General features: G+C 41.4%; 1 protein-coding gene across 4 annotated transcripts in view; it reads right to left on the bottom strand.

The window, feature by feature from the left end:
- TMEM245 (transmembrane protein 245) overlaps positions 1-18,241 on the bottom strand; it is a 149,731-nt gene that overhangs the window by 114,949 nt on the left and 16,541 nt on the right. For all 4 annotated transcript variants that reach the window (XR_016442650.1, XM_090049554.1, XM_090049552.1 and 1 more), the window contains exons 2-4: positions 6,451-6,568; positions 4,762-4,863; positions 2,702-2,806 (exon numbers count right to left, since the gene is read on the bottom strand). Coding sequence is in view for 3 of the 4 variants with exons in the window: in XM_090049554.1 (XP_089905680.1) it covers positions 2,702-2,806; positions 4,762-4,863; positions 6,451-6,568 (325 nt within the window). In the remaining variant the exon portion in view is untranslated. The remainder of the gene's footprint in view (positions 1-2,701; positions 2,807-4,761; positions 4,864-6,450; positions 6,569-18,241) is intronic.

Here is an 18,241-nt window from a genome sequence, read left to right as displayed (position 1 = left end):
GTTTAATCCTTAAAATCCTTTCCTGAAAACAAACGGGGGCTGTTTGCCCAGAGGCCAAAGGAACATGGGGAAGACAGACTATATGAGATCAGTCCTGAACAGGTGAGGGATCTCCTACAACACTTGGATGTTTTCAAGTCTGCTGGGCCTGACAACCTGCACCCAGGAGTCTTGAAAGAACTGGATGACTTTATAGCAGCACCATTGGCCAAGTTGTTTGAAGAGTCATGGAACTCAGGAGTGGTCCAAGATGACTGGAAGATGGCCAATGTGGTGCCCATCTTTAAGAAAAGGAAGAGGGATGACCCTACAAACTACAGACCGGTCAGCCTGACCTTGGTTGCGGGTAACATCTTTGCAAAATTTGTTAAGGAGTCTATTAATTACACACTAGTAATATTAAGAAGCAACAAGCATAGCTTTGAGGGTAGATCATGCCTGACAAACCTTGTGTCATTCTATGACTAGGTAACTAGCCATCTGGATGAGGGACATGGGGTTGATGTGATTTACATAGACTTCAGTAAAGCCTTTGATTCTGTTTCCCATGGGATTCTCAAATAAACTGGAGGGTACTTGGCTGAACCAGTCTACAGTGAGTTGGGTAGACAATAGGCTCAGAGGCCAATCCCACAGGGTGGTAATCAATGGGATGGCCTCATTCTGGAGTGCTGTCTCCAGTAGTGTCCCCCAGGGATCGGTGCTCAGACTTGTACTCTTTAATAGATGTATTAATTACTTGGCTGATGAATAAGTTTGCAGATGACACCAAACTGTGGGGGAAATGGGGGCACATCAGAGGACAGGATGAAGATCCAAGATCACCTTGACAAACTGGATTCATGGGCGGAATGGAATCAGATGAGGTTTAATAGGGAGAAGCACAAAGTCCTTCATCTGGGTAGGAAGAACCCTCACCGTAAATACACGATGGGCACTGGTCCTCTGGCAGGCATATCATCTGAACAAGACCTGGGGGTCATGATCTAATGGAAGATGAATGAGCCAACAGTGCAACGAGGTTGCCAGAAAGGCAAAGAGAACTCTGGCGTGCATCAGCCAATGTGTAGCCAGTAGATCCAGGGAGGTATTCTTCCTTCTCTATTCTGCACTGGGGTACAAAGAAGGGCCACCCGCATGGGTCAAGGGCATGGAGAATAGGCCCTATTGGGAAAGACTCCGGGAACTGGGCCTGTTCAGTATGAATAAGAATAGGCTGAGAGGTGACTTGATAGCTGCCTACAAGTACATCAGGGGTGAACATCAAGATCTAAGGGAGCAACTCTTCAGGAAGGCACCTCAAGGAAGGACGAGGACCAATGGGCATAAGCTAATAGAGGGTAAATTCAGGCTAGATATAAGGAAGAACTTCTTCTCTGTAAGGGTCACAAGAATATGGACCACAGTCCAAGCAGAGATGGTGTAGTTACCCTCCCTAGAGGTGTTCAAGATGAGCTGGACCTTTTCAAACTTGTCTGAACCCAATAACTTCCTGCCCATGGAAGGGGGCCAGACTATGCATCTGAAACACCTTCTTATATGATTTTTATGTCTTGTCTTATGAAACACTATTTAGTTAGTTAAAGGCAAGATAATGCTTTTAAGAACACATGCTTAGGTTTGCAATAGCCTGCGTTTTTTTGCAATAAGACTTTTCTATCAGAGGCCTGTTTAATGCTCTTTTGTCCACCAGTGTCCTTGTCGAAGTTTCATTCTTACTGCTTACGGATTAACACTCTTCACACGTATGTGCCTAAGAAAGCAAGAAAAGGCTGAGCCAGTGAAGGCAAGGTAACTGCATTCAATTGACCTAGCAGCTAAGGAAAACAAAAGACTAAATATGCATCTCAAGAGAAACCTGTAAAAGGTGCGTTTAATACTGGAGAGATATCTTGTATGTGACATCCTAACATTTCCCAAAACAGGTCTGGTGACACCTCTAAAAGACCTTGTTGGACCACTCAGACCCATCTCCTATAAACTGACCTATAATTGCAGGGGCTGAGGAAAAAAAACAGTCTTCACACCTAGACAAGTCCAAAACAGGATACAAGCATCTGACAGATGTGTTACGATGATCAATCTTTTCCTCCCTGTTTGTTTGGACTCTAGTTGGCCAACCATCAAGGAAAAATGCTTTCAATCTATAAAATTAAACAGCATAAAAACTAAACAAATTTGCCAGCAAGGTGCATGCAGTCCAAGAAGCCATCCTACCACTCAACCAACAAATGAAAGAGCCATGCTTTGACGTTGTACAAAAACGGTTTCCTGCCTGCACTGGGTAAAAATCTCTGTGCCCCTAAGATAATACTAAGGACTAATAGCTTGTTTCATATTGGGAGAGTCTTTTCTGTCACTGAGTTTTGCAGCGCATTAGTAGTTATTAAAGCAAGCCTTTCTGCTATTCATCAACTGAGTGTTATATCAATTCATAAAGAACTACGTTAAAAATTCAGTTTCAAAGTGCAACAACCACTTCTGCCCCTGCAGGCAGCAGTTCATATATTTTTAATGGATCAATCATTAAAAATTAAAAATTATGTTACTACTGTTGCATTTTCCTCCTACTTTTTTTTTTTCAACTAAATGCATCAATTTTATGGGAATTAATGTGATCTTTTGTGATCAGGTGGGGGGAACCCTTTATTTCATGCTGTTAAAACAAATTCAAATGTTTTCTTACAGAGTGTTCAGTCACCTGAGGGTTGTGATGAATGTTCTTCATTACTTGACTCATATCCTGTGATTGCCATAGCAATTGCAGAAGCAGCAATGGAAATCATTTGACCAGGAAGTTCTGTCCCTGTGGAAACAAATGCACACAAGTATATAGTAGCCTAGAAAATAATTGCTAGCCTTTAGATAAACCTGAAATTGAATAACTGTTTGGACAACTTCTAGAAGAATCATATCAGAGGATGAAAAAAAAAAGTCAGTATTCAGAGGCTTCAGAATGCTCAAATTCTTAACCACCACATGCTAACCAGATTGAGTTTCTTTATGGCTGACTAAGTAGCATAGCAAAAATCTGATCAATCAGAAGGAGCTTTCTTTATCCAAAAATAAGGAATTAGCATACAGATGGTATATAAGAGAATTAAGTTCTGTTTGAAGCAATAGATTTATATATTATTCTCAGAATCTATATGCATGAATCCTAAGGAGAAAACATTAAAATAAGTTGTGCTAAACACTTTTAATTAAGGATTAAAAAACCAACAACCAAAAACTTGAGTGGCTAAATTTCAGTCTCCTCTGCAAATCATTACAGGAGCAAATAAAAAGTTTAACTGTGCATTTCCATGCTTTCAAATGTGTCGCATTTTAAAGTTCACTCCCAGACCTAAATTTCCTGTTTCAATCCTAACTCTGAGCACCCTCCTTTCCTCCATGCCCCAAATCAATTGAAGGTTTCCTAGAACTTTGAAACCTTAAATTATTGATATGTACTCACACTTTGACTTGAGCTATTAAGGTAGCTCCTTAGGTTCTTAAAAATTATTTTAAATATTTATGCTTCCTTTCATTCCCCAGGAAACCTTTTTGAGGAAAGGCAGAAGGAGGTCTAAGAGATTTCTTTACCCTCTGAGATCTGCTGAATATTTCCAAGGAACCAGTTGGAAGAAACAAAGGTTTTTGATTTTTCAGAGCTCTCTACGTGGAATGAAGGAACCACAAAATGAGGAAGAAATGAAATGGCTCTTCAAATCTTCTAAATCCTGTTTCCCCTCCAGATTGTTTCCCCATCATTGGGGGGGGGGGAGGGGACAAGAGGAGGGTCCCCCTCCATTTCCATTCTACCGTTCCTCCCAAGCCCAAGTTCATCTTTTCTACAAGTGTTTGTAAAAGTGACTACATGTGATCTTTGATTGTGGAGGCAATCAAATTAAAAAAAAAAAAAAAAGAAAATCACAAACAGTGGCAAACATGAATGGTGCTCCATAGCTTCAGTATAAATGATTTAGACTTCTAAATAATTTCATCCCAAAAATGCTCTTACACTCAAATCTGTTTAATTGCCAATGCCAGTGGAAAGTATGGAAACCTGAAAATAATGAATATTTTGCCACAGAAATGCAGTTTTCCTGGGGGGGGCGGGGGAAGAAGGTGGTACTTGACTTGTTAGGAAACATCTTTAAGTATGTGTTGCTCAAATTCTCAGAAAGTATTATCTATATTTTCTTCTTTAAACAATTCAGGAACTTGTCTATATGGACAATTTGCTGCGAAGTAAGTCTGGGTATGAATTTACAGTGCGGATTACCTATTACTAAGTATTTACTGGGTGCTAAAGAGTCTCCACACAAGAAGTTAACTGATTAGCTAAACTATGCTGTAAAATCACACTCCAATTTACTTCACAGTACCTTCTTCATGTAGACAAGTCAGTCATCAAGAATGTGGTCACACCAACCAAAAAAAAAAAAAAAGGGAAGAGACTGAAATCTTATTGTACATTAAATGTATAGACTCTGACTTAACTATGAAGTTATTACAGAAACACACTGGTCTACTATTAGTATTTGAACTCACTAATATGTTAAATAGAAACAAAGATGTTGTTTTAGTAGGTATAATCTATTACAAATCTCATTTTTAACTTTAGGGGAAGAAACACAAGTTTCTCTCCAACAGAGTACATTTATATAAACTGTATGGTATTAACCTCATAGGTAATCTAAACTATTTTAAGTTTTCCATCCTCCACTTTTCACAAATTTACTTTGGATAATAGCAGAAAAGCAATTTATTTCTTACCAGAAGACTCCTTTCCTGTCTGTTGCTCATGCAACATGCCAACAGTCATCAGAAAAACTATTACCAGAAATACTGGAATTCGCCAAGAACCAGCCACTGAAGCTAAAAAACATAAAAGATTTTTTCAGCAAAGTTTTCCAGAATATGAACTTGACACATTTAACAAAATTATTAACTTAAAATGGGCTACACTGAGGGCAATGGCTATTGCTTGAATTTATCTACATACAAGTATCAGTGTCTAATAGAAACATGCAAATTTTATCTATTCCTCCTATTCCTACAAAAGCTTAATCATATTAAGTTTCTCAATATTGACGCTGATTGTTTTTCCACACATTTTTCTCAATAATTTGATTTACCTTCCATGCAGGGGCCAAGGACCTACAGCCCATGGGGCAGATCTGGCCCATGAAGATACTGGATCTGATTTCTGGCAGTTCACAAAACAGGTTGCAGCCAGGACAGCAGAACTGTTCCCAGCATCCTACCACCTGCCTCATTCTGTCTATTCCAGGGGTAGGCACAGGTGCCAGAGCATGGCACACGAAGACATTTTGCTTGGCGCACAACCTCAGGGCGGACAACAGGGAAGGGGCTGTGGCCTCGCAACTCCCCTGCTGTCTACCCCTGGTACACCAACATCTTACAAGTGGAGGTTGTGGGTGTTTTTGGCACTTTGCAAAAAAATGTTGCCGACTCCTGGTCTATTCCTTTCATAGCATCTGCAGATCACTGGAGGTTATGGAGATCTGCAGCCAGCAGTGCTGGCTGGGTCACAAAAGTTTGCTGACCCCTGCTGTTGGAATATATATATGGTGAGCAGATTTAAAAACCATGGTTTATAAAAGAAAAAATACCATGAAACAGTCTTACAGGGCTCCTTGGCCTAACTTCTAAAGAAAAGAAAGTAAAAATAAATAAAATAAAGCAGTAAAATGTAATAACTAGCTCAGTTCAAGGTAAGAGCTTATCATCATTATTTTGCAATGACAAGGGACCCAGCTATGCTATTAGAAGTGAGAAACATAGCGTTTCTCTCTTTGTAAGCTTACATTTTACTATTATTTTAAAATATGATAATTTGTGAAGAGTAGGGGATACTTCCTCACTTCCTTGAGGGAATGCATCCTCTGTAAGTCCAGAATGGCTCTAGAAAGAATTTTCTTTTCATTTTGGTTGTACTGGATGTCTTTTAAACCTTTAATCTTTAATACTGAGCTTCTCTTTGGGAATTTAAAAAAAAAAGAATTACAAGTGAAGGACCATATTCTCTCCCATATCCAGTCTCTACAGGAAAAGACAAAGGAACCAGTCAGGGAACCAATAAGTCCTTCATTTTTGAGGACAAGCCAACACCAAGCACTAGGAAACAGACTAGCTTTTCACTTGTTCACCCTTATATCAATGGAAGACAGACGGAGCTTCACCATACCCCTTCCCTGTCCATGACTCTGACACTATGGGTGTATAGAAGCCAAGTCCTGTCAGCTTTACAGCAGCAAGGAGTCCTCTGGCAGCCATTTGCAGCCACAATTCTGATCCCTAGAGTCACTGTGCAGTGCAAAAGGGTGGGATCTTACTGGGGAACCCATACCCCCCTCCACCAAATTCTTTTTTTCAAGTTCTTCTTTTCTGACTATTGCAGATTTCTCTCTTCAAAAGTAAGCGTAATTATATGTCACCCACCTAAGTGGAAGAGCAATATTATCCAGACAGGAACAGAGATTGCTCTCAGGTAACGCTCAGTACTTGCATTCCACTTGAATGAAACAGTCAACAGATAACCAGCTACCAAGGTCCATATCTTTAAGAGAAAAAGATACATATATATGGGCTTAGTTATCTACTACATATAAATGAATATATACAGGCACAATTTTCAGGTCTCTTTTATAATGTGTTTTACATCTGAAATTTGTCAATGAAAGGCATGAACTTTGTTTTTAAAAAACATGATTAATTACAATATTTTAACATCTTAAATTTCTTTTCTTACATACCAACAAATACAAAATTGCCCAATATAGATATAGCTATTTCAAGCCTTAGGTACAAAGTCTGATGCATTTAAAATGCTTTATACTCTGAAGTACTTTTCTAGCACTCAAAGAATTATTCCCCTTTCATTTTTTATATCCTCTGTCCCTTTATCAAAAAAAATCACAAGTGGTTACCATTATTTGATACTGGTGCACAGGTAGACAAGGAGCAGCCTAATTTACTTCTGCTTCATACACAGCAATATGTTTTCCCAAAAGACAGTGGTCTAAATCAATGGGAAATGATTAGTTATTGGATGAATTCCTGAACTGAAAGTCAAACACAGGCCGTCAGTAGAAAATTTGTCATGTATTAAAATGGCAACGCTTACACTGCGGCAACCAAGACAAGTGACTCTTCAACTTGTCATCCAAGGTTTTTTGAAGAATATTTTAAAAAGCGTTTTTACTGTATGCACAGGGTAGGTCTTTACCCTACCAACACAACAGCTGCAACTGCGTAGTTTTTTTTTTTTTCTTTTGCCCCGAAGCAAGACTGTCACAATTCACCTAGGGAGGTGCATCAATTGTCGCCATTTGCTTTACAGACTACCCATGTGACTTTTGAGGCAGTTATGACAGTGTCACTGCATTAAGTGGAACATACACACTAAAAAGCAAACAAAGAAACAAAAAGATCAAAAAGAACCAGACAAGACAAACAGCGTGAACAGGCTCATATGCCTCAAACAGCAACCTGGAACGGGTCATGAAGGGTAGAGACATGAAGGTCCAGGGTGGAGGAAAAAAAACACCAGAAAAATTCAGAGGGAGATGGGGGGATGTTTTCTTCCATTTTTTCCCCAAAAGGACTTTATTTTTTTTCCCCCCAAAAAATTGGAAATTTTTGAAAAATTAAAAAAAACCTAAGAAATATTTTCTTTTAGAATGATGAATAAAATATTTAAGATAAGGTGTTCATATATTGTTACCCTTTACTGCCCCAAAATGTTTTTAATAACTATGTAAATGGAAAACTTTTATGTAAGACTGTCTATAGTATCAGATCATTACAATTCCTGTACACAGAGAACAAGCAGTACAGTACAACTCTCAAATGCAAGAGCAAGATGCATTTCTGCCCCCAGAGGGCACTGCCATTTTCACAAGAGAAGTAAGAAGGTTTCAGTGCCTTCTTTGCTCGTGGACTTCCTCTATTGTTGAATCTTGATCTAGAGGTTGGAGGATCTGCTCCTGTCCTCCTGACTAGGCCTCAAAGGCCTGGGAGTGGACACTGGCAGCAGCATCTATTCGTTCCTGTAGAGCTTAGAAACAAAGAACGTATTGCCCTGCTTGCTCAAAAATCCCAGGAGAGGAGACAGAGCAAGTCTAAAAGGTTTTGGAGTTGGAAGGAACCTGCCTCCTGTGGATCTCAAGGTCACAGGGCCAGGAGGAAGAAGTATAGAAGCAGCACAAAGGAGCTGAAAGAAACTACACTTCTTTATTGAAAGGCAAGAGTTTAAATTTCTCTGAATTCAGTATATGAAACTATATCTTAGCTGCATTCATATATTTTCATAACCTATGTAATTCAGAATTGAATTCCTACTAATCTGATGTTTTGTGACAAATCACCCAACCTTAGCAGTGAGGTGATGCTTGCAGGGCAGGGAAGTTGTTCACAGTTAACTCTGAGGATGCCTCTCCTCCATCCATTACTAAGTTTGTACATGCTGTAGTTTAGTGTTTATATATGCAAGCTAGCCACTAAGTTACATTTTTCTTCTTTATCCTTTAGCAAAACAGTGCCATCAACTTCTAGCATACGGAAGCATTTCCACACCGCACGTTATTCTGAGGGGAAAAAAGTATGATTTGCAAATACTGTCAAATGAAATATATATTTCCAAATGCTACTAGGATGACCAAACACATCCTTGTATGTAAGACATGTCTGCAGACATTAAAAAACCCTTCATGGGTGTAAGCGAGAAGGAGATAGATCATGATGTTGAAAGTGCAGGTAGCTCTTTCCAACATTCTCGATCCAGAAGTCCTCCAACTGCTGCTGGTTCTTCTTCTTCAACATCAGCTTCACAAGGGGTTGCCCAATCAACATCCTAAAGTAACCAAATACTGCAATCAGCTAATTACAAAAAAAGACTCTTAATAGATTCATTTGTAGACAAGCTGACACCTGAAGTTCAAGAAAACATTGACCAAGCTCTTGCAAGAGCAATATATTCTTCTGGGACGCCATTGTCAAAAACTGAAAATGCATACTGGCGGGAAGCTTTTAAGACCATCATACCATTTGCCTAGCAGACATCCTTTGACCAAGCCTCTTTTAGTCAGAATATGAAAGTGTAATGCAATCTGTGCAAGAAAAAAAACAAACAAAACAAAAAAAAAAAAAAAACAATAAAGGACCGTGTCTTGCAGTACTTACAGATGGATGGACAAATGTGCGGGGAGAAGGAATCACTTTGGGATAACAACACCTCAACTTTTTTTTTTTTTTACAAAAGAATTGAAACAGGAGAGAACAGGCATCACTGCATCTAAATCAGACAATGTACTTTTGTCAGACATTCCTTACCAAATGGCCCAGATAAAAATCAACTGTTTTTGAGAATCTAAGTGCATCTCCGCTTACAAGTACAGAAGAAAGAAAAGTGAAAGACGTTATTGACAGGAGTGCTCCCTTTCAGAAAGGGAAAGTGATGCTCCTGGAAATAAAGGACTAGTAAATCCCAAGTTCGTGAGAAGCCCAATGCTGGATATATAACCCCCTTCTAGGGTTAGGGGAAAGAGGAAGAATGAATTCCTAAAGTTGCAGACATACATAATGCTGGATCTGTTCCTTTTAGGCATTGCAGCAACTTGTATGGTGGTACCCTGACTGGAGGTGCCCAGGTGTGTGTGGGGGGTGCTGCCTAGACCTCTGCTTCTGGGTTCCTAGGAGCTGGGTGTTCTGGGGCTGTCAGAGTTTTTGTGGCTTTTCTAAGATTACTTTCTCCCAAGCCACTCAATTTACTTCAATTCCTGGCAATATACCAGGCTGATTTGGGGGTGAAATGATAGCTAGTTAGTTAAGAAGGGGTGGAGGCAGGTCACCTGGACCTTTGCTTTTTCACTTTCCAGGGGGCTGCTCAAGGTCTCTGGCTCAAACTACTGCCTTAAAACGACTTTCCCTAGGGGTAGCCAGGTGGGAGAGGACCCTAGACCCTGTTTCTGGGTTCCCAAGTATCTGAATATTCTGGGGGCTATACGAAGTCTCCACCACTTAAAACGGCATTTCCCCCCAAGCCATCAATTGAATTCTATTTGTAGAAACTGATCTGGTTTTGAAGCATTCCAGGGGTGCAGCGGGAACCCTGCTTCTGGGTTTCTGGGGTGCTGCATGGTCTGGAGGGCTGCCCAAGGTCTCCATGTCAACTGCCAGGAATGGAATGAAATTGACTAGCGGCTTGAGGAAAGATGCTGTTTAAAAGCTGCAGAGACCTTGGACAGCCCCAGGAATGAAGAACCAGGGGTGCCCCCTCTACCCACCCCTCAGCCCAAATCAATTTAGGAGGCCCTGAAGCTTGATCAACTGCCAACAATGAAATAAAACTGACACATGACTTGGGAGAAAATTCTGTTTAAAAGCTGCAGAGACACTGAGAAGCCCTCTAGAGCACTCAGTTACCTGGAAACCGAAAAAGGATTACCCCTCTACACAACTAACCACCCTCCCCCCGATCCAAATCAGCCTGGAACAGCACAGAATGGGTCAAGTACAGGCAATATAGGTTGGGAGGGAAAAAAAAAGAGTTCAGGTTGTATACTAAAGTACCCAGCTGCTGTGCAGGGTTTGGGGGTGGGGGTGATGAGTGATGCAGTGTGGGATGCTTGATGGACTGACCAGACACTAATCATGGAAATCTTGGTGTCTGCAAATAACATTGAACTGGGTCACCGAGGACTTTTTCAAAGTAACACCCAATTATCCAAGTATACTTTTGTAATGTTCATGGGTGTTTAAATCATTCTAAACCAACATGCATCTCCAGACACTTGCAGTTTAAATACCATTTAAAATGGATTAAGTGTTATAGATTCATAGATGCTAGGGTCAGAAGGGACCTCAAAGGATAAGCAAGTCCAACCTCCTGCCAGTGGCAGGAAAAAGTGCTGGGGTCATGTGATGTCCATCCCCCAAGGGTCACAAGTAATAAGAAGGCTACCACACGAGGGACCTGGCTATGGGCAGTACCACAGACACTGGCAAAGCCCTTTGACAGATGGACAGCGCTAGCTTATTTCTGCCCTTGTGAGTTAAGTAAACTAATACTGACGTAGTAAATACTACTTAGTAGTGCAGGACTTTTTCAAATCTTCCATTTAAATATGCCCATTGCAGCTCTACTTCTCAGATAAATGGAAAAGAAAATCATAATTATCAAGCTTTGAAGCTCTAACACTTTCTAAAACATGGGCAAGGTGGAAAATGGAAGACATGAGAGGGAAGGCAAGATTAAAAGCAGTCAGATGAAAAAAAAGAAGAAGAAATTTGAAAAGAGGGAGGAAGTCATCAGATGGGAAGAAAGACAACTAAAATAATTTTAAAATGTAAATTCTGACAATAAAAGCAATTCATTTCTTATTTGTAGTCTTTGGCCCTTTCCAGGTACTCAATTCCATGCAGTAACACAATAATTCAATGCCTATATTTATTATGTTGTAAATATTAACTCCAAATTTGCTGACGTAAGGTTTTCGAAACAAAAATTTAAGATGTGGACCGATGGTGTCCCTTTAATGCAGGCTAAGCTGCTATGCATTGTAATAGTGTGAATAAATGCAATGGCTTCTGATATAAGGAAGATCAGTTGAACTATTTGTAGAATTAAGGGACTTTTGCAGTGAGAAAATATGATTCTAGCTTCCCACCTATCAGTTACTTAACTAAGAGCAGGAAAGAGGATTGAAATGGTATTTATTAGTTACTTAAATAATAGATGCCACATATTCCAGTGCCTGGTCAATTTTGCTCATCAACAATTAAACCAGGTGACAGATCTGATTTAGAGTATTTTTATATGCATTATTTAAGTAACCTTGTTAATAATCCCGATTTTCATAAATCAGGCCTAACCTTCCAACTAAAACTTCCATCAATATTCTATGAGCTCTAGATTGTTACCACAGCATAAACTTGTATTTAATGTGAAACATATTCCACAATTAAGTAGTATTTACTAGACGTCCACCAATACATCAGTCCAATATTGGATCAGTACCGATATAAAGAAAGTTATCTATATTGGATATTGGCCTGATGCAGCCAATAATTTGCTTGATAAATGCCTGTGCTGCATGCAGCTGCAGTGCAGCATGAAGCAGAGCCAGCAGTGTGGAGACTTGCCTTCAGCTGGTACGCTGGAAGGGGAGTGGGGAGGAAAGGAACATTGGGGGGCAGATCAACACCCCCACAGTGAGGGAGGGGGCAGGGGCAGGTGCTGCCGGGCCAGGGAGTAGGGGCACATGGGACAGAGGCATGGCTTGTGGGTTGGAGCCAGATCCCACTGCTGCTTGCATCCCGGGAAGGCAAGGGGGACATGTGCCCCTGGATCTGCACGGCACGGGGCGGGCTGCAGGTGCAGGATGGAGCCAGAGCCAGCGCTGCATGAGGCTCTTCTCACCAGGCGCTGGGCTCAGAGCTGGGTCCAGCAGCCACCTGAAATATCACAGTAGCTCCACTCCCAGCCCTGTGCTGCTGCCTGGCGCAGCTCTGGCTTTTCCTGGTGCTTGGGTAGAGGCAGGGCATTCAGAGAACAATAGGATGCGGTTCAACAAGGACAAGTGGAAAGTGATGCACCTAGGGAGAGGGAATCACCAGCACACCTATAGGCTGGGGGATGACCTTCACAGCATCAGAAAGAGATCTGAATCGTTATAGACTCCAAGATGAATATGAGTCAATGTGATGAAGTAATTAGCAGAGCTAACTGCACTTTGTCATGCATTAGTAGATGCATCACGAACAAGTCCAGGGAGGTTATGCTTCCCCTCCATGCAGCACTGGTCAGGCTGCAGCTGGAGTAATGCATCCAATTCTGGGTGCCACAATTCAAGAGGGATGTGGACAACCTTGAGAGGATCGAAAGGAGTGCCACTCGTATGGTTAGAGGCCTTCAGGGAAGGCCCTATGAGGAAAGGCTAAAGGGACCTGGACCTTTTCAGCCTCAGCAAGAGAAGGCTGAGGGGGTGGATCTTGTGGCAGTATACAAATTCACCAGGGGGGCGGAAGGGAATAGGAGATGCTCTGTTTACCAGGGCACCTCTTGGAATAACCAGGAAAAAGAGCCACAAGCTGACAGAGTAGATTTAGGGTGGACATCAAAAAGAACTTCTTCATGGTTAGGGTTGCCAGAATCTGGAACACTCTTCCAAGGTAGGTGGTGCTCTCCCCTACCTTGGGGGTCTTTGAGAAGAGACTGGACAAGCACCTGGCTGGGGTCATATGACCCCAGCACTTTTTCCTGCCACAGGCAGGGAGTCAGACTCAGTGATCCATTGAGGTCCCTTCCAACCCTAGCATCTATGAAACTGCATCGTGCTTTCCAGAAAGTAAAAGACAATGGTCCTGTTCTTCAAAGATTACAAAACACATCAAACTTAGAAGACCAGTGTTTTTCACTGTATACAGGCCAGTCTTCTTCCCATTTCTTCTTGTATACAGTAGTTCCCTCACTCATGTACTGCAATAACGTAAGCCTTTTCGTTCAATAGGCTCATCATTCTTTCCTATCACGCTGATGTTTATCCCATGTTTGTGATGCCCATTCACTGGCTATTCTCTTTGCACACAACATTCAAAGCTGGTAAGATTTGTTTACTATATACTTTTGGCTTTCCCTGCATTTAGGTTAGGAAGGCAGTGGGATATCCAAAACAGACGAGAAATGCAAAGACGACAGAGGTTAGAGGTGCATCTTACGGTCTAATTAAATCAAATACGATTAAGCTTTTGTGAGCCTGAGCTCACTTCATCAAATGGATGACATAAACAGAAAAAGATCTCTAACACACCCAACTCTTTCCCTCTGTTCTGGGATGACACTATGCTGAGCCAATTAAATGGATTGCAATCAGTCTATACAGAACCTTGGTCAGGCATGCTCTTTCTAACCAGATGCAAGAGAATGAAGATCATACTGAAGGGATTCCAGGTGACTAATCCACCCATTTCTACATACCAGACAACCTGTTCTGAAAAGCTGTGCTTTACTGTCTCTGAGAAACTTATATATAACAAACAGGAACAGATCCAAACCAAAAAATGCAGATGAGGAAGGCATCAAGGAAACGGGTAAATTCCAGGGCATCCTCCTGAAAAGTCTTAAGAGGCTATACAAGATAAAGGAACTCATCAAAAAACAAACATAATGAAGAAACTAAGACAGAAGTACAGGAACATGTGAAAAGCAGCAAAGGAAGATGATTCAGTAACATAAATTGACAGAGTGACCACCATCACTACCACTTTGGACTTTGTCTGCACAGGAGAGGCAGTGGATTTGTTCATACTAATTTCAGTTGCTGTACATGGAAATGACCAGTTTGCACACAACTCAATTTTAATACCCATTAAAACTGGCAAATGCCATGCATATTCTATATTCTTCCTTGGAACTGTACAAAATTCACTGAATATTACCTTGATGTTGTGTACCTGTATTAAGCATTATTTTGGCAGTCCTCCAGGTGCCATCTCATATTGTTCTCTATGCCACCAAAACCTGCACAGTCTTTTATCTGATGCCTTTTACGGCTCAAGTCACAATGACCAGGTATCAACACTGTTTAAATGCTGGCTCACAGCCTGGATCAGTCTTTTGCAGCTGCAGGCTCCTGTAGTCAGCAATCAGTATTATTGTTATAACTCAACAATGCTTTGAGTACCCATGTAGAGCCACACCTTGGATCTACTTGCCCTCTGAAAAGAGGAAGGGGTCCAGGGAGATCAAGATTAAATAGCACAAGAGTGGTTTCCAAGGCAAGCAATAAACACTCAATCAATGTTGAGACCTCCTCTAAGAAAGCAGAGGGAAAAAGCAGACTTTGGCAACAGTCACACTGCCCATCATATCAGGAGACACTAGACAGACTTTTGTCACAGGACACCACTGAAGAATCAATTTGTAGAGAAAACTGTGTAGCCAATGATGGCACAGACTTTGGTGCTAAAATAAAGTCAGACCATGGAAACCTGAAAACCAGAAGCAATTCACTTTATAAGAAAATGACTGTATGCCAGGCTGTGACAATCCTGAAGTGGATCTGGAAACACAACCCTCCAGCCCTACAATCAAATGGTCTCTTATCCTCTCACTGAAGACTTCAGCTGATGATAAATTGTCTTCTGATATTATTTGTTCTTATTCTATATAACTGATACTACACATGCTTTAATATGCAACTGGTATCTTTTCCTGGGTACACACAGAATATCTTCATGAAGTAGCATGAGCTAACCACCACTCCCACTGTACTCAAAATGGCAACCACACTGGAAGGAATGTGTTCAGAAGCAGTCTTGCTGTCCACTTCTAATGGACTCTATTCCTAGATGGCCCAACAAGAACTTAACCAGTTACAGACCTACTCCTTTTTCCCCTCTCTCTCGATCCCCTTCCTTTGCCTCCTACCACCTTGCATGATCAAATACCAACCACACCAGGGGTTTGGTTCAAAACAATACTACTGAAGTTAATGTGAATTTAAAAACTCATTTTATCCCAGCCAATCCCCTTTAGGTTCTCTTCTTCACTTTCTGCTGTAGAAGACCCCTTTCCTCACTCCCATCATGCCAGACTCAAAATGAAAACTTGGCAATAGAAAAGCATTTAAAAGCAATGCAAAGTAGGAAGTAAGAATTCTACAAAATGCATTTTGCAGCATTTTATCATAACACAGCATAGCATACAGTACTTTGTAGGCATTTTTTCCAAATATTTCATCAGTTCAGAAGTATTTAAGGCTCCTACCTCCATATAAAATGTATGAGTGTGGCCCACAATAAAGGATAGAGATAACAAGACCTCAATAGCACTATCAAATATTTTGCATAATCACTGCAAAAAAGCACTTACTTCTCTGAAAGTTTAGTGCTTTATCCACAGAGGTTATAAAAAGTACTAAATACTCTATTACATCTTTATCATTCAAAGACAGATTCATCTTGTCGCTTGTTCCAGAATACCTAGTCATTTTTGCTGTTATTCAAAACAGACAGAATAATTCAGATGGATATTATCAAAGAACCTCCTACTGGGCTTCTCTTGGCTTTCCTAAATCAGCAATTTGTCTGCTTCCTAGTAATGGCGAGTTACATTTCCTTTACTATTATGACTGCCTGCAAAGCTGCAAACACAATTACTAATCTGCTCACTATCACGCCGTTCCCCTTACAACCCAAAAGGCAAGCCTGCTCCTCCACCAGAAGATTAAATGCAAAGACCCAAACAGAATTAGTCATCAGGCCCTCCTACCACTGACAGCTCTGTCCTACATCCCAGCACAGTGGAATACAAACCAAGAAGCCATTATAGCCAGCAACAAACTACAGATGTGGTAAGTGTACGAAGAAGGTTCACTGCCGGAGGATTCCAAAGGTTCCCTGCGAGACTGTGAGGATGGTATCTCAAAGATGAGAGAAAAGTAATTCTGTAGTGTTGTGGAATCTAATTAAACAGTAATTACTTGTTACTCTTCCACCTAACAGGATCTGTACCTGAGCAGACTAGACTTTCTTTAGGATTGGCAAGTTGTGCAATGTGCAGCAATACATTCATCACAGCAGGCCCATGCCAGATTGCTTTCATTTAGCAGCTAACAGGTCAAGCTGGTAAGCTTCCAAATAATGGTAGCTACATCCTTCTGAATGGTTAGGGAAACTTGTAGAAACTCTGGTATAAACTCAACAAAGATTCCAGATGAGTGCCCTCCTCCCTGCATATTGTGCAGCATGAATATGTCCCACCAGTCAACGTTTGCTTCATAAACCTAAAAATGACACTGCACTAGATGAAGCTGAGGCAAAAAAGTCCTCCAAAAGAGACAGCTGGTCCACATCCACCTCCCACCCACTGTCCTTCCACTCCAGCTAGAGACAGTACACCTGCTGCCAGAACTCACTGCAAAAATTTGAGTAATGAGCAAGGATCCTGGTTTTCCATTTAAAAATGGTAAATTCTCTGATTTTTTTTTTTAAAGCATGAGTAGCAATCTAAAGCACAATTTTTTTAAAGCACAAATAACAATTGATAAATCTCTGAATTTTCTGATTAAAAACCCAAAATCCATTACTAAAATGAAAAGCCACTATATATAGGTATCAGTTGAACACAATGTTTTCATAGTTTCATAGTTTCTAGGGTCGGAAGGGACCTGAGCGGATCATCTAGTCCGACCCCCTGCCATGGCAGGAAAGAAAGAATACTGGGGTCAAACGACCCCAGCAAGATGTGCATCTAACCTCCTCTTAAACACCCCCAGGGTAGGAGCCTGCACCACTTCTCTTGGAAGCTGGTTCCAGACCCTAGCCGCCCTGACCGTGAAGTAGCGCCTCCTAAGTAGCGCCTCCTGATATCTAACCTAAACCTACCCTCTGCCAGCTTGTGACAGTTATTCCTGGTCACTCCTGGTAGTGCTCAGGGGAACAGTGACTTCCCCAATGCCTGCTGATCCCCCCTGAATAGTTTATAACAGGCCACAAGATCCCCCCTCAACCTTCTCTTTTGGAGGCTGAACAGGTTCAGGTCCCGTAGCCTCTCCTCATAGGGTCTGCCCTGTTGTCCCCTGATCATACGAGTGGCCCTCCTCTGGACCCTCTCCATGCTGTCCACATCCCTCTTGAAGTGGGGGATTGGTTCCTGAACCAAGGCCTGATATCCTATTTTCACCAAAAGTACACCAGAATTTTATTGATATATTTATAGTTTTAAAGCAATTTGGAAGCCTACCAGTGCCTCAATCACTATAATGAAATAAATTCTAAATACAGGCAGTCATTGACTTATGACTTTGAGTTACAACAAATGGCACTTAAGACATTTATAAATTGACACTGTTTCAACCTTCCGACGTGGGTTTCAACTTTACCACACTGCCGCTATAGCTGTGTCCAAGCTGATAAGTCTGGTGAGGTGGAAGGGGAGGGAGAAGGTAAGGGATGTGGGGAGGCAGATCAAGGCCCCCCCATGGTGAGGGAGGGGCTGGGGCAAGTTGCTCGTCTGGCAGCTCCCGCTGCTTGTCTCAGAAGGAATGGGGGGGTATAATTAAAAATAACACTATTTGAACCGTCTTAAAAAATATATGCAAATACTTTGTACGGATGGGGGTGTGGTGGGGTATGTGGGGAGGTATTTGTGAAGGTGTATAGGGTGTGGATGTGGGGTTTCTGGTGCACACCCCCCACCACCAGTGGCTCAGGAGCAGCAGTCAGCAGG

This window comes from Crocodylus siamensis, chromosome 5 (assembly GCF_052110815.1).
Source record: "Crocodylus siamensis isolate JL-2025a chromosome 5, ASM5211081v1, whole genome shotgun sequence".
Taxonomy (NCBI): domain Eukaryota; kingdom Metazoa; phylum Chordata; order Crocodylia; family Crocodylidae; genus Crocodylus; species Crocodylus siamensis.
Note: the sequence above shows the minus strand (reverse complement) of the source record. Positions and strands in the feature narration are given on the sequence as shown.